The 12,771-nt window shown below is 37.3% G+C and overlaps 1 protein-coding gene across 4 annotated transcripts in view; it reads left to right on the forward strand.

The window, feature by feature from the left end:
- The window catches only part of PNPLA4 (patatin like phospholipase domain containing 4), a 28,506-nt gene that overhangs the window by 9,474 nt on the left and 6,261 nt on the right, over positions 1-12,771 (forward strand). For 3 of the 4 annotated variants that reach the window (XM_026087624.1, XM_026087625.1, XM_026087626.1), the window contains 3 exons: positions 3,588-3,682; positions 3,865-4,000; positions 7,357-7,422. In XM_026087624.1, the coding sequence (XP_025943409.1) occupies positions 3,588-3,682; positions 3,865-4,000; positions 7,357-7,422 (297 nt within the window). Of the gene's footprint in view, positions 1-2,131; positions 2,277-3,587; positions 3,683-3,864; positions 4,001-7,356; positions 7,423-12,771 lie in introns of all 4 variants that reach the window. The other variant, XM_026087627.1, reaches the window with a different exon arrangement.

Here is a 12,771-nt window from a genome sequence, read left to right on the forward strand (position 1 = left end):
TTCATAAAAGATTCTCTGGGAGGGCAGTAGCTTTTCTTTTTTTTCCTCCTTAGGTTAAGGCTGCTTTGCCCTCCTGAAGTACCTTTAGAAGATCAGGGGTCTTAATCCATTTTGTAGTATATGACACACAACAATTATTTAGAAGATTTATGTATTTATTTATTTATTTATTTTAAGAGTCCTTTTTTTTTTTTAATTTAAAAAATACAGTAGCCACTAAGTGGTATGTTTTCATACTCTGACTTTGCTTTAATATATGTAGAAAACCAGGTCTTGCTAAATGTTAAGATGAAATGTTTCTTTAGTATTTAGAATTATAAGATGCAACATTACTTGGGGAATTGAAGCTATTAGATAATTTTTTATTCTAAGCACACTTAGATTTCAGCTTTCAGTATTCCTCAGGTGACCTTTACCAGACCTTTACCAGGCCTCACTGTTAGAACCTTGACCATTTTTCATTCGAACGATAGTCACAGCCAAGAGCACATTTTGCCGCTGACATTTTTTCCTGCTAGGATACAAACTTAGCCTTCAGAGTTATCTATACTTCTGTTGCTTTCGTTATTACATCCTTCCCTGGCCTCCTTTTTTTTTTTTTTTTTTTTTTTTTTTTTTTCTTTGCATTCTGTATGTGACTTGATATTAGGCAAGTTCTCTGTTATGAGGAGACCCTTATTTGTATTCTCTTCATCTCTTCTTCCTTTTCTGTAGCCTTTTACTAGTAGTTCAGTTTCAGATTTGCTTGGTATAATACATACTTTTGACCTTAATTTCCTATATGATGAGCACAGCAGCTAGCCTTTTCTTAGCTGAAGGAGATTATTCTGCTTGTTTTTGGCTTCTGGGCCTGAGCATTTATTCCCAGCCTGGTCCTATTTACGAAGTAAAAATTCTAAGTTAAAAAAAAAATGAGTTTTTACTTTTTATATTTGTGGAAATGAAGTCTATATTGCATTCTTTTTTTTTTCTTGAAAATGTCATCATGTTAGTATGAACTGAAGAATGTGTTATGAACTTTTTAGCCCTTTAAAATTTTTCTAATAACTTTTTAGTCATTCTGTTGTATTGTTTAAATGGAAAATTATGAGAACTGTCTGTAAAGGGGAGAAAAATACTTCTCAGTTCTCATGGAATTTAAGTAAAGGCAGTGCTGTCTACTAAATAGAAAATACGTCATTTTAATATTTTACTTTCTTTGAAATTTATATTAACTTTTCCTGTCAGCATAATTGCATCATCAATTATTATTTTAAAAAATGGCACTGATATATAAGGAACATTTCTAACTGTTGAAATATTTTATGTCTGCAAATATAACTCTCATACCAATTAGTTTTTTTTCCAGAGATGGTTAGACAAGCTATAATTAGGGATTTCTCCATGTTCCAGTCTCAAAGCTGTAATACATCCTTTTGTGAACTTTGAGTCTAACACCAAGAATGTATTGTTTTGACTATTGCTTTTCTATCACAACAGCTGCAAATGTCCTTCAGTAGTATCTTGGATTTTTGTCGCTGTTGAAAAGGCAAGGGAGTTGAGAATCTTAGGGACAGATTTTCAAATGTATGGAGGCCTATAAAGTTATAGATAAGTGCCTATTCGATTCAGAAGTACCTGATCAAGCTAGATCTCAAAGTTTGCTTAAATCAATGGAAATAGTTGCTATTTCTAAACATGTCATTAGTTACTATTTAAAATTTTGATGCTTTGTTTAAAGCTTTTAGCATGAACAATTATAAACAATTCATAGCTGTAAGTAGAAGTTGTCCCTTTTGGCAGCAAAATTTGAAAGTCTAGGTATGACTTGTTCATAAGATTTGTGATAAAGAAAGTAGTTTTCTGTCATTCTTCTAGGTTCGGATTCATCCAGCTTCTGTTACCCTTATTTCCCTGCTACTTTAGTCACTTTATTAAAGCACCTTAGATATAAGGATAGTGATTCTGAGGTGCTTCTATAATCTTTAGGGGGTTGTGGGTTTCTTCTCTCTATTTAGAGAGAGAGGTGCTGAAGATTTGAATCATAGTCTGAATGTGCCTCTTCTCCTCCTGGCTGACTTTGAAGAAGCCTAACATTAAAGTGGAATAAATTCAAGACCTATTGCATACTGCTAGTTTTATGTATTTGCAGTGAGAAGCTGGCTTGGAATTGGCAATGACGAGCAAAGCACCTGCTTCCTAGGGTAAAAGTACAAATCTAACTCCGAATCTGATGGCAGCTTGACCTATGTGAAATGAATTAGCATGAATCACTATAGTGATCATTGCTTTAAGAGGTATGTACCTCTTATCCCTGTCTAGCATTTGTTATATTTGTTAGAAGTCTATATATGGAAAGTGGATGCAGGAACCATTTCTGTCTGTCGCTTAGGTGAGTGCTCTGACATACCACTGATATGAAGAAGTTAAGCTGCTCCAACCAATGTTTTCTCTATCTTGTAATACCCCCCCCATCCCAACTTTTTCCTATTTCTCCTCCCATTATGTCCTGTGACCTCCCTCCTGGATAGGGCACAATAGCTTGCCTTTTTTCTCCCCCCCCGCCCCATGATATAAATCTTTTATTTAGTTACAGGAACATATTTAGTGTGTCTTCATGCAACAAGTTAACAAGCCAGGAACCCCAAACTAGCTATATGCAGTTCTTATATTTTGTAAATATGTGGTTGTTAGGTGCGTGTGAGTGCAGTATATTTATTGAATAAACCACTTTCAGAAAGTCAAATAAGATGGATTGTAGGTTTTTTTTTCCCCAAGTCGGTAAAATCGGAACAGAAATCTTAATGAAAGGGTAGAAAAATCTATATGAATACTGAATAGTGAGTCTTAAGCATTCAGAAGCACAATTCAGGATTTCAAAATCTTTTTATTAAAAAATAAACACTACATATTCTTTCACTTTCCTTTTGGAGTTCTTTTGGCTCCTGTTTCAAGCTATTTTTCCACAGTCATTAAAGTCACGGGTTTCAGCTTGCTAAAAAGAAGTTCTCTGTGCAGTGGAATTTGTAGCCTTGTTTCCTGCAGTTGTCTTTTGTTTCTTTATCTTCCGTCACTTGTAGTCACATAGTAATATATTCATTAAATATGTGTTCGTCAGTGGCATGTTTTTTGCATTAGTGCAAACCTTTTTAAAGTTTATAGTCATCTTGAAGTAATTATGTCTATGTTTAGTACTGAGGTAATGTTTAAGATAAAATGTGGCTGTAGACTTGAAATACAAACTGTTGTTCCTGTAAAGACATGGTTCAGAGAATTGATTATCTAGCAGTGGTCATACATAGCAAAACTCTCTTTAACTGTTAGTTGTTAATTGTTAACTTTAATTGTTAATACGGGATATTCTTTTTTTATTTTTATTTAATTAGGGATCTTATATATGTTTTCTTGCAAATTAGTTCTTATAGAAGGATCAACAATTTATTATGCATATCTTGTTACAAACCAAGCACATATAAGAAAATATCTTAGTCTGATCTTGTAGCTTGCTCTTGATTGAAAGTTTAACCATTTAGTATGTTTTAAGTACTACAGTTGGACATGCTTTCCATAACTAAAACATCGTTAATGGTGAATATTTTAATTTTCAGGAATGTAAGCAGTTTGCCTATGAGTTTGCAGAGGAAATTAGAAAATTGGACTTTGGTGCAGTAACGCCAGGTTATGATTTCATGAAAAGACTTAGGTACCTATCTTAATATATTTATTAAAATTCACTTTTATGTGAAGGTCTCTAAATTAAAATGAAGAGTGCAGATGCTTTTTCCATACTCTGGGGAGCTGAACACACTTTCTTTCTCCCCTAAAATATTTACAAGCTTTTTAATTAATGTTGGTGAATAATGTTTATTATTTTCTTTACTTTAGGGGAGGCATAGAGTCTATTCTTCCTTCTAATGCTCATGAGATAGCTGAGAACCGGCTCTATGTGTCAGTCACTAACACCAAAAATGGGGAAAATTATTTGGTTTCAAGTTTTGCTTCCAGGGAGGACCTCATTAAGGTAATGAAGTTGCATATTGCTTTTTTAAATAAAAATGCATGAGTGTCTTCAAGGCATAGGAGTATGTTATTGGCCATGGGGTAATCATTGTTTTACTCAAGTAATCACTTAGATTACAGTTGTGCTACCTGCATAAACAACAGAAGCAGAATTTGGTCCTGCAGTTATACAGACTTTGCTAAAATTAATTTTTGTGCCTTTCCTTCAGCTGCTTTAAAAGTATTACTTTATGAGCAAATTCTATTAAAAGAAAAAAGAAATAACAGGTGACTAATTGTTGCAGTAGATCAGAATCTCCAAATTTGGTCAACACTTCTATAAGTCTTTTTGCATCATTTACATCATTTTAATATGTTCTGTCACAAAAGGAAGTAAACAAAAGGAAGTTCCTGTCTTAAAAAAAAAGAAAGAAAAGAAAAAAGCTTTTCCAACACTTCCTACAAATCCTTTGGAGGAAAGGGTATAATGTATTGGTAAGTCCTGTATATAAACCATGTATACAGCTGGAAAGCGTATCTTTTTCTTTTGCTACCTATCCCGTTTCTTTTGAGTACTACTTTTTAAATTTGGATCAGGATTGTAAACTTATACTGATGTTAAAAGGTAGGAGGAATGCAGATGTATGTATCTAGAGGAAATGTCCTTTCCTTTCTGGAACCTCTTAATTTTAACAATTAGTTATATTTTAGTGGAGGGTATCAGGCAATATAGTACAAGTGAAGAAGGAAATGGAATAAGCAGGGAGCTTTGAAGAGAAATTCCTTCTTTTCCTATCTTTCTGGACATGTAGAATTAATGGGAGGTGCTTGATAATTAACACTTCTTAAAGGAAAAAAAAAAAAAAAAGATTCATTACCAAAATCTGAAGTATACATTAGAAGTCTGTCTTTAAAATACCATTTATTTTTTTAATCTTGCCCCTATTATGTTCTACATAGTCCATCACTTTTCAAAATTGATAGGATTTAATCATGCAAAGATAATTATGCAAACAGTTCATTTCAAACCATGCCCTTGTGGTATTTCTAGCTAAAACAGCCAGCAGAGACAGGCGTAGAGACTGTTCTGTAAATTTATGTTCCTTTCCAGTGAAATCTTCTAACCTGAAGACAATTATAATCTTCAGAACAATTGTGTGAATAGATATATATTTCATATTTATATGTGTTTGTGTGTGTGTGCATATATTTAGTTAGTTTTTGAACAGTTCTTTTGTCAACTTAAACATTTCTGTACCATTTTGTTCCATGGAATGGGTTGGAATTATAATAATAAAAGTTCCAAATAATTGCTTATTGGCATACATTCATACTCTTGCTTTTCTGTTCTTTTACTGTCTCATAATACAGGGTTTTGTAGATGCCTTCAGAGGTGCATATATCATTTTTACATCAGATTGAATGTTAGTTTGCTGGCTTGTTTCTATAGAGAACAGAGCTGGAGAGGACCTTGTTAGTTTATGTAATCCTATTATTTTGCCCCAAAGCATAATCAACTGTATCCAGATCATGCTGGATAGGCAGTGTTTTATAACAGCAAAACTCCTGTACATTCTGCCGAAGATCTTTCAGCCTCCATAGGTAATTGGTTTCAATGCTTAACAAGCCTTATGGTTCCAGATTTTTTTTCCCTAATGGCTAAAATGAGTATCTGCTGTTGCAATTTTAAGCTGTTCTTGTCCTATTCCCAATGGACCTGGAAAGCAATTAATCTTCCACTTTTGAAATTGACTTTACATGTATGAAGAGCATCGTCATGTACCAGCATTCCTAGACCTGCAGTTCTTAAGCTGGGTGTGAGAGAGAGGCATGTTACATGTTCATGAGGGAACAGCACACAAAGTTCTACTGTATTTAGTCTGGAATGGAGGAAGAATTGACAGTTTGCAGTGGTCACCTGTTTTTGACTCTGTTTTCTTTCACTAAACCTTTTATTTTGTCCTTATTCCTCCTAGTATAGGTGGGCCAAATTTAGTGGGATAGAACTGAAAGAGAGAGGAGAAAGGAAGTTGGGCAGCAAAAGACACTGGGCTCTTAGGAACCCTGCAGGATGTCACTTCTGAAGGTCTGAAGAGGAATGGGTTTGAAGTGGACATTTTCTTACGGTTGTGTGAGAGAAAGGCTTGTCGTAGAGAAAAAGCTACAGTTTCACATTTGAAAAATAAGCAGAACCTTTCTGTCTGAGCCCAGGCAAAGCCCTGGGGCTTCAGGTCATCGAATAGAGAAGCAGGCAAGAAAGAGTTCTCAGACTGGGAGTTAAGCTTTCATTTAGAACCTTGATTGGAACTTGTTTGAGGGAGAGGTGTTTAATACTGAGGGTAACTTAATTTGTTGTAAAAAGAAGCACAATTACACCTAAAAAGATTCAGCATTATTTTTCGTAATCTCCATATTTCTTTTGGACCTGATTGCCTTACACACTGTATGTACCCCCGTTTGTGACCTGCTTGTTTCCCAAATCTGCCTCTTATGCCTGCATGCAAGCTTGTGCATGCATGTATATGCACCACAGTCATATATAGGAAATTTTCTGACATATTGCACTTCAAGTGCACATCTCCACATTCTCTTTGAAATGCTATTTTAACTGCAGCTATATATATATATATATGCATACTATATATATGTACATTTTCATAGGCGCACACACAGAGAGAAATTGTTATGAGCGGGTAGAAGAGGTGTGTGTGTGTGCATCCATATGTAACAGAAGAGATGCTCAGATGCTCCAGTCTGAAAAATTTGAGAACTGCTGTAGACAGCAGTCTAGGCTTACAGTAGAGCAAACAGTAATTTGTTGATACTTGAGCATATTTAATGTGAAGTGCTGATACTGATGAAGGTACCTATGTGAATTTTCAGGCTATTTATAGTATTTTGGGCATGTTGTATTACTTATGAAATCTGATTTATTAGAAGAGAAAATACTGTATGTATATACCAGTGAAGTGATTAGTTCAACTTCTTTTTTTTGACAATACTCTATATTGCATGTTTTCCAGTATGTGCATATTTGATTTTTATAAAATCATAGATTTACCTCACATTGTGTAAGGCTAAGTTAATGGTCTTTTTCAGCACTTTATTCAATAATAAGATAATTGATTTGTGATATTTTGTTTTCTTTAAGAGTTGTTATTGTCAAGTGATAAAAAAACTTAATAGTTTTAATCACATTTTGACATAGCACAACAACAGGATGCTAATAAGATGACAGTGGTTTTATATGAAATTAATATGTTGATTAATTACTGCTATTCATCTAATAGATAAATATGTATGAAAATATTTATTGGTTCAGAAATATTTTATTGCCTTTTCTTCACTCCTCCACTCCTACCTCTTTCTTCTCTCTAGGTCCTGCTAGCAAGTAGTTTTGTGCCAGTATATGCAGGAATTAAGCCAGTGGAATATAAAGGAGAGGTAATTTTTCATTCTGTTTACATACTTACTTTTTTTTTTTTTTTTGCAGGAGGATTCTTTGTTTGCCAGGTAACTTTGATCTCAGGGGAAGGGTAGATGGGAATTACAGTACTGTATTCAGTAGAATAGTTATTGCTTCTACTGATACTATAGGTGAACACATATTGATATCATTCATATTGATTGTTCTTACAGAACTGTGGATGATAAAACTGAAGTGGTCTCTGTAGCATGAAACTGTTTCCTAAAGATAATCTGTCTAGCACTTAAACATGGGAAGAAGCTTCTCTTGGTAGAGACACTTCTCATGATTAGCTGTGTTACCAACTGTAAAATGGTCTTTGCAACTTAAAGACAAACAGTTCTGCTTTTTTTTTTTAATTGTTGGAATGATGAAGGAGATCTTGGCTGGTCTTGGGAGACTGGACACTGCTGGAGTAAATTGGTGTCTCTGTGTATGCAGTGTAATTCTGTTGAGGACATAAGAACAAAGGTTTATCAGCCACCCTCAAATCTGTTATCTCTGAACAAAGATTATTTTTGTGTCACACAAAGTCATGAAATTTTGAGAGGTGTACATTAATACAATAAAACCTTCTCATAGATGCCTGTACTTGATTTAGCTCCAAGAACTTTTTTGTCTTTTTACCTAAATGTATTAACATTTTAAGAATTCTTTCAACTGTTTAGTCTGTTTGCAATCATTAGAAGCACAAAAATCTTCTCCAGTTGTTTCCCCTTCTAAAAATTATTACTGGATGCTTTATTCTTTCCTGAGAGGCATCAAAATGATGCTTTTAGAAAATCTTTCATCCTAGCAGATTCCCCATCAGCACCCTGCAAATCCGCTCAAAACCCCTTTTCCTAGTATTCACGTACATTTGTCTCTAGCAATTATATTTCTAACTAGCAAGAGGTAGTTATGTCAAAAAGCTTGTTACCTTTAGAATTATATACAGTGGTACATAACAACTAAAAAGTCTGAAGGGTTCACATCACCATGCCTTGCAAGTTCCCAGGGTTTATGTATTTTGTTGATTGGCATCTTTAGTATGTTCCTTGTGTAGTTCACAGGGCGTATGTACGTGGATGTTTGAAGTTCATTCTGCCATTACATAAAGGGAACGTAATGTCTTTGTTAAGCTTTTTGTGCTGTTTTTTCAGTTAAGAAATTGAAAGTTTGGGTCAGAGATTAGTTGTCCAAAATGTCCTGGTGGACAAGTTGACCATGAGCCAGCAATGTGCCCTCGTGGCAAAGCAGTCAAATGGTATCCTGGGTTGCGTTAGGCAGAGGGTTGCCAGTAGGTCAAGGGAAGGGGTTCCTTCCCTCAGTTCAGCCCTGCTGAGGTCGCACCTTGAGTACTGAGTCCAGTTGTGGGCTCCCCAATACAAGAGAGATAAGGAGCTACTGGAGCGAGTCCAGTGAAGGCCACTAAGATGATTAAGGGACTAGAGCATCTATCATATGAGGAAAGGCTGAAAGAACTGGATTTGTTTAGCCTGGAGAAGAGAAGACTGAAGGGGAATCTTATCAATGTGTATAAATATCTGAAGAGAAGGTGTAAAGAGGATGCAGCCAGACTCTTTTCAGTGGTGCCCAGCAATAGGATGCGAGGCAACGGGCACAAACTGAAACACAGGCAGTTCCATCTGAACATAAGGAGAAACTTCTTTACTGTGAGGATGCCTGGAGCATTGGAACAGGTTGCCCAGAGAGGTGGTGGAGACCTTGCAGATATTCAAAAGTCATCTGGACAGGGTCCTGGGCAACCTGTTGTAGGTGACCCTGCTTGAGCAGGGCGGTTGAACTAGATGATCTCCAGAGGTCTCTTCCAACCTCAACCATTGGCTCATACTGAAATTAGCTAGCATACCTGTAGTGTGCACAGCTAGAGACTAGACTTCTGGGATGAACCAGCTAAATTTCATGGTAATGCAGACGTAGCATCAGCCTGTTTGTAGTATGTTTTCTTCTAGTTTGATAAGCCTGAAAATAATCTGAAGGAAAAGGGAGTGTATGACCAAGATTAACATCCAAGAACTTAGGCAGTCTGTTAATGGTGTTACATGACTGGGCTATCTCTGAACTTGCGTTGGCTATTTAGGTGCCCTTGGACTAGGTTTCCAGTAACAGGGGTGCAGTGCTGAGTTATGCATAGAATTGGCTCTGTGCATACCATCTTGTATTGAAACAACCTTCTCCTGGATGCAGTAGGACTATATTCATGTGGAATGATTTAGATTGACAGAATTTGTTCCATGCAAAATTACCTTTCTTTCAGTTGGTTGGTGTCCCCTGAATCTATGGCAAGGTTAGTCTTTGACCTAAATAAGTCATCCCCAGATAATTGAGTTAACTGTATCTGATGATGACCCTTTAGTTCATGATGCTGTAGTTCTTACAAGGTGGCTTTGTAAAGTCTATCTACAATTACTGGTGAATGTAGATTCCATAAGGTCCAGCCTACATCCTCAACTTCAGTGTCTGGCTTGGTTTTCACTGAGCATTATTTCAGAACTTTCTCTGTCTTTGCACTGTACTTACAAAAAGGAACTAATTCAGAAGTTACCAGGAATTTGCTTCCTCAGCTAAGAAGTATTTTTCAGGGATTGGTTAATAGAATTACAAGAAGTAGGACATTAGGTCTTTTTATCTGAAGTATAGAAATATTTCTTTTATTTTAACTGTGTACCACAAGGGACTCTGGAGCCAAAATATTTTCAAATGAAAGGCAGCTTCTTCCAGGTGCTTGAAAGAAAATAAAATGAAATGGAGGGCATCAGACAGGAAGAACAGAATCTACAAAAGATAGTGCTTAATAAAGAATACTGCCCTTGCCTTGGTAACATTAGATGTTTTGATTTAAAAAAAAAAAAAGTTGAAGGTACGTAAGAGAAGAAAAAAGCTAAAAAAGCTAAATAATCAGAACAAAAAGCCAATTTGTACTGCAAGGAATGTTGCATCTAAATCAATAATAAACAGCTATTTATAGACAAGAAACGATAAAGAATAGGTTCAACCTGATAGGCATTTAGCCTCTCATTTGTAGCAGCATTGCAGCTTTACTCTTAGGAGTCACAGTAATGATGTAATGGAGTCTGAGGAATTTGAAAGATCAATTTAGATAGCTTTATGGGGKTTTTTTTCAGGTTTTGGGGTTGTTTTGCTTTCCCTAAGACAAAATATTCTCAATCCTAAGCATTCAGAAATGTGATTTTTGTATAAAGTGAAGGAGTTCAGTGGTGGATAGTGGTTACAAACATCAGGAGCTTTTGTCATGAATCAAGCTCTCAAAACATACCATGAAATAAGAGTGTGAGAAGGGCCATGAAGACTATTAAATGTAAAAGTAATAGCTTGAATGTGAAAAGTAATAGCTTATATTTTAATTTCAGGAGCGTAAAAGAAGTGAGAAACAGCAAATTTCGTCTGAGTGCATATCATGTGGGCATCTGGCAGGTAGAAAAGTGAGAAGGTGGGGGTAATAATAATAAAGAAAAAGGTGGTTGCAATATATCCATGTGAAAAAGATTGAGTCCATGTATCAGAAGGTATGGGAGTTGTCGGTGGAAGGAAGGGCAAGTGATAAAAAAGTCATGTGATTACATGAACTCAGAAATGTGGCACTGAGAGAAAATCTATACCTATGGAATTAAAAGAAGGCTTGCTTTTTAAGCTAGGGTAGAGGACCCAGCTGAGAGGTATCCATACAGTCGAGTGATGGACCTCAGGGAATCTCAGGGGCTTCTGTAGAACAAATACTCTACCCTGAGATAATGCTTGTTGTATGCTAATCCCTACACAGAATACTAATGTCTTGCCAACAGTTGAAGACCTAATTTAGAGGCCATAAGCAATTTCCAGATAGTATACTTTTTCAGGAGATGATTTCTTGCTACTTTTGTGACTAAGTTCCTGTGGCATTTTCAGTAAGAATTTTGCATGAAAACTTGCATTGTTTTGCCCTTTCATAATGGTCACTTAGAATAATACATGCAGCAGAAAAGCAGTCTTCTGCCTGATTGTTGCTGGAGGGTGCTAGTGCAACTTGCCTTTTTTTATGATACTCTGTATTAATAAATAATGAATCACAGAATCACAGTATCACTGAGGTTGGAAGGGACCTCTGGAGATCATCTAGTCCAACCCCCCTGCTCAAGCAGGGTCACCTAGAGCACGTTGCACAGGATTGCGTCCAGGCAGGTTTTGAATATCTCCAGAAAAGGAGACTCCACAACCTCTCTGGGCAACCTGTTCCAATGCTCTGTCACCCTCACAGCAAAAAAGTTTTTCCTCATGTTCAGATGGAATTGTCTGTGTTTCAGTTTGTGCCCGTTGCCTTGCGTCCTGTCTCTCGGCACCACTGAAAAGAGTCTGGCCCCATCCTCTTGACATCCCTTCGGATACTTGTACACATTAATAAGATCCCCTCTCAGCCTTCTCTTCTCTAGGCTAAACAGGCCCAGCTCTCTCAGCCTTTCCTCATAAGAGAGATGTTCCAGTCCCCTAATCATCTTTGTAGCCCTTCGCTGGACTTGCTCCAGTAGTGCCACGTCTCTCTTGTACTGGGGAGCCCAGAACTGGACGCAGTACTCCAGATGGGGTCTCAGTAGGGCTGAGTAGAGGGGGAGGATCACCTCCCTTGACCTGCTGGCAATGCTCTTCCTGATGCAGCCCAGGATACCATTGTCCTTCTTGGCCACAAGGGCACATTCCTGCCTCATGGTTAACTTGGTGTCCACCAGCACTCCCAGGTCCTTCTCCGCAGAGCTGCTTTCCAGCAGGTCAACCCCCAACCTGTACTGGTGACTGGGGTTATTCCTCCCTAGGTGCAGGACCCTGCACTTGCCTTTGTTGAACTTCATGAGGTTCCTCTCTGCCCAGCTCTCCAGCCTGTCCAGGTCTCTCTGAATGGCAGCACAGCCCTCTGGTGTATCGGCCACTCCTCCCAGTTTTGTATCGTCAGCAAACTTGCTGAGGGTGCACTCTGTCCCTTCATCCAGGTCATTGATGAAGAAGTTGAACAGGGCTGGACCCAGTACTGACCCCTGGGGGACACCACTAGCTCCAGGCCTCCAACTAGATTCTGCGCTGCTGATCACAACCCTCTGAGCTCTGCCTTTCAGCCAGATCTCAATCCACCTCACTGTCCACTCATCTAACCCACACTTCCTGAGCTTGTCTATGAGGATRYTMTGGGAGACAGTGTCAAAAGCCTTGCTGAAGTCAAGGTAGACAACATCCACTGCTCTCCCCTCATCTACCCAGCCAGGCATTCCATCATAGAAGGCTATCAGATTGGTTAAGCATGATTTCCCCTTGGTGAAGCCACACTGACTACTCCTGAT

Source organism: Apteryx rowi, unplaced genomic scaffold, assembly GCF_003343035.1.
Source record: "Apteryx rowi isolate R43461 unplaced genomic scaffold, aptRow1 scaffold_728, whole genome shotgun sequence".
In the NCBI taxonomy this organism is placed as follows: Eukaryota; Metazoa; Chordata; class Aves; order Apterygiformes; family Apterygidae; genus Apteryx; species Apteryx rowi.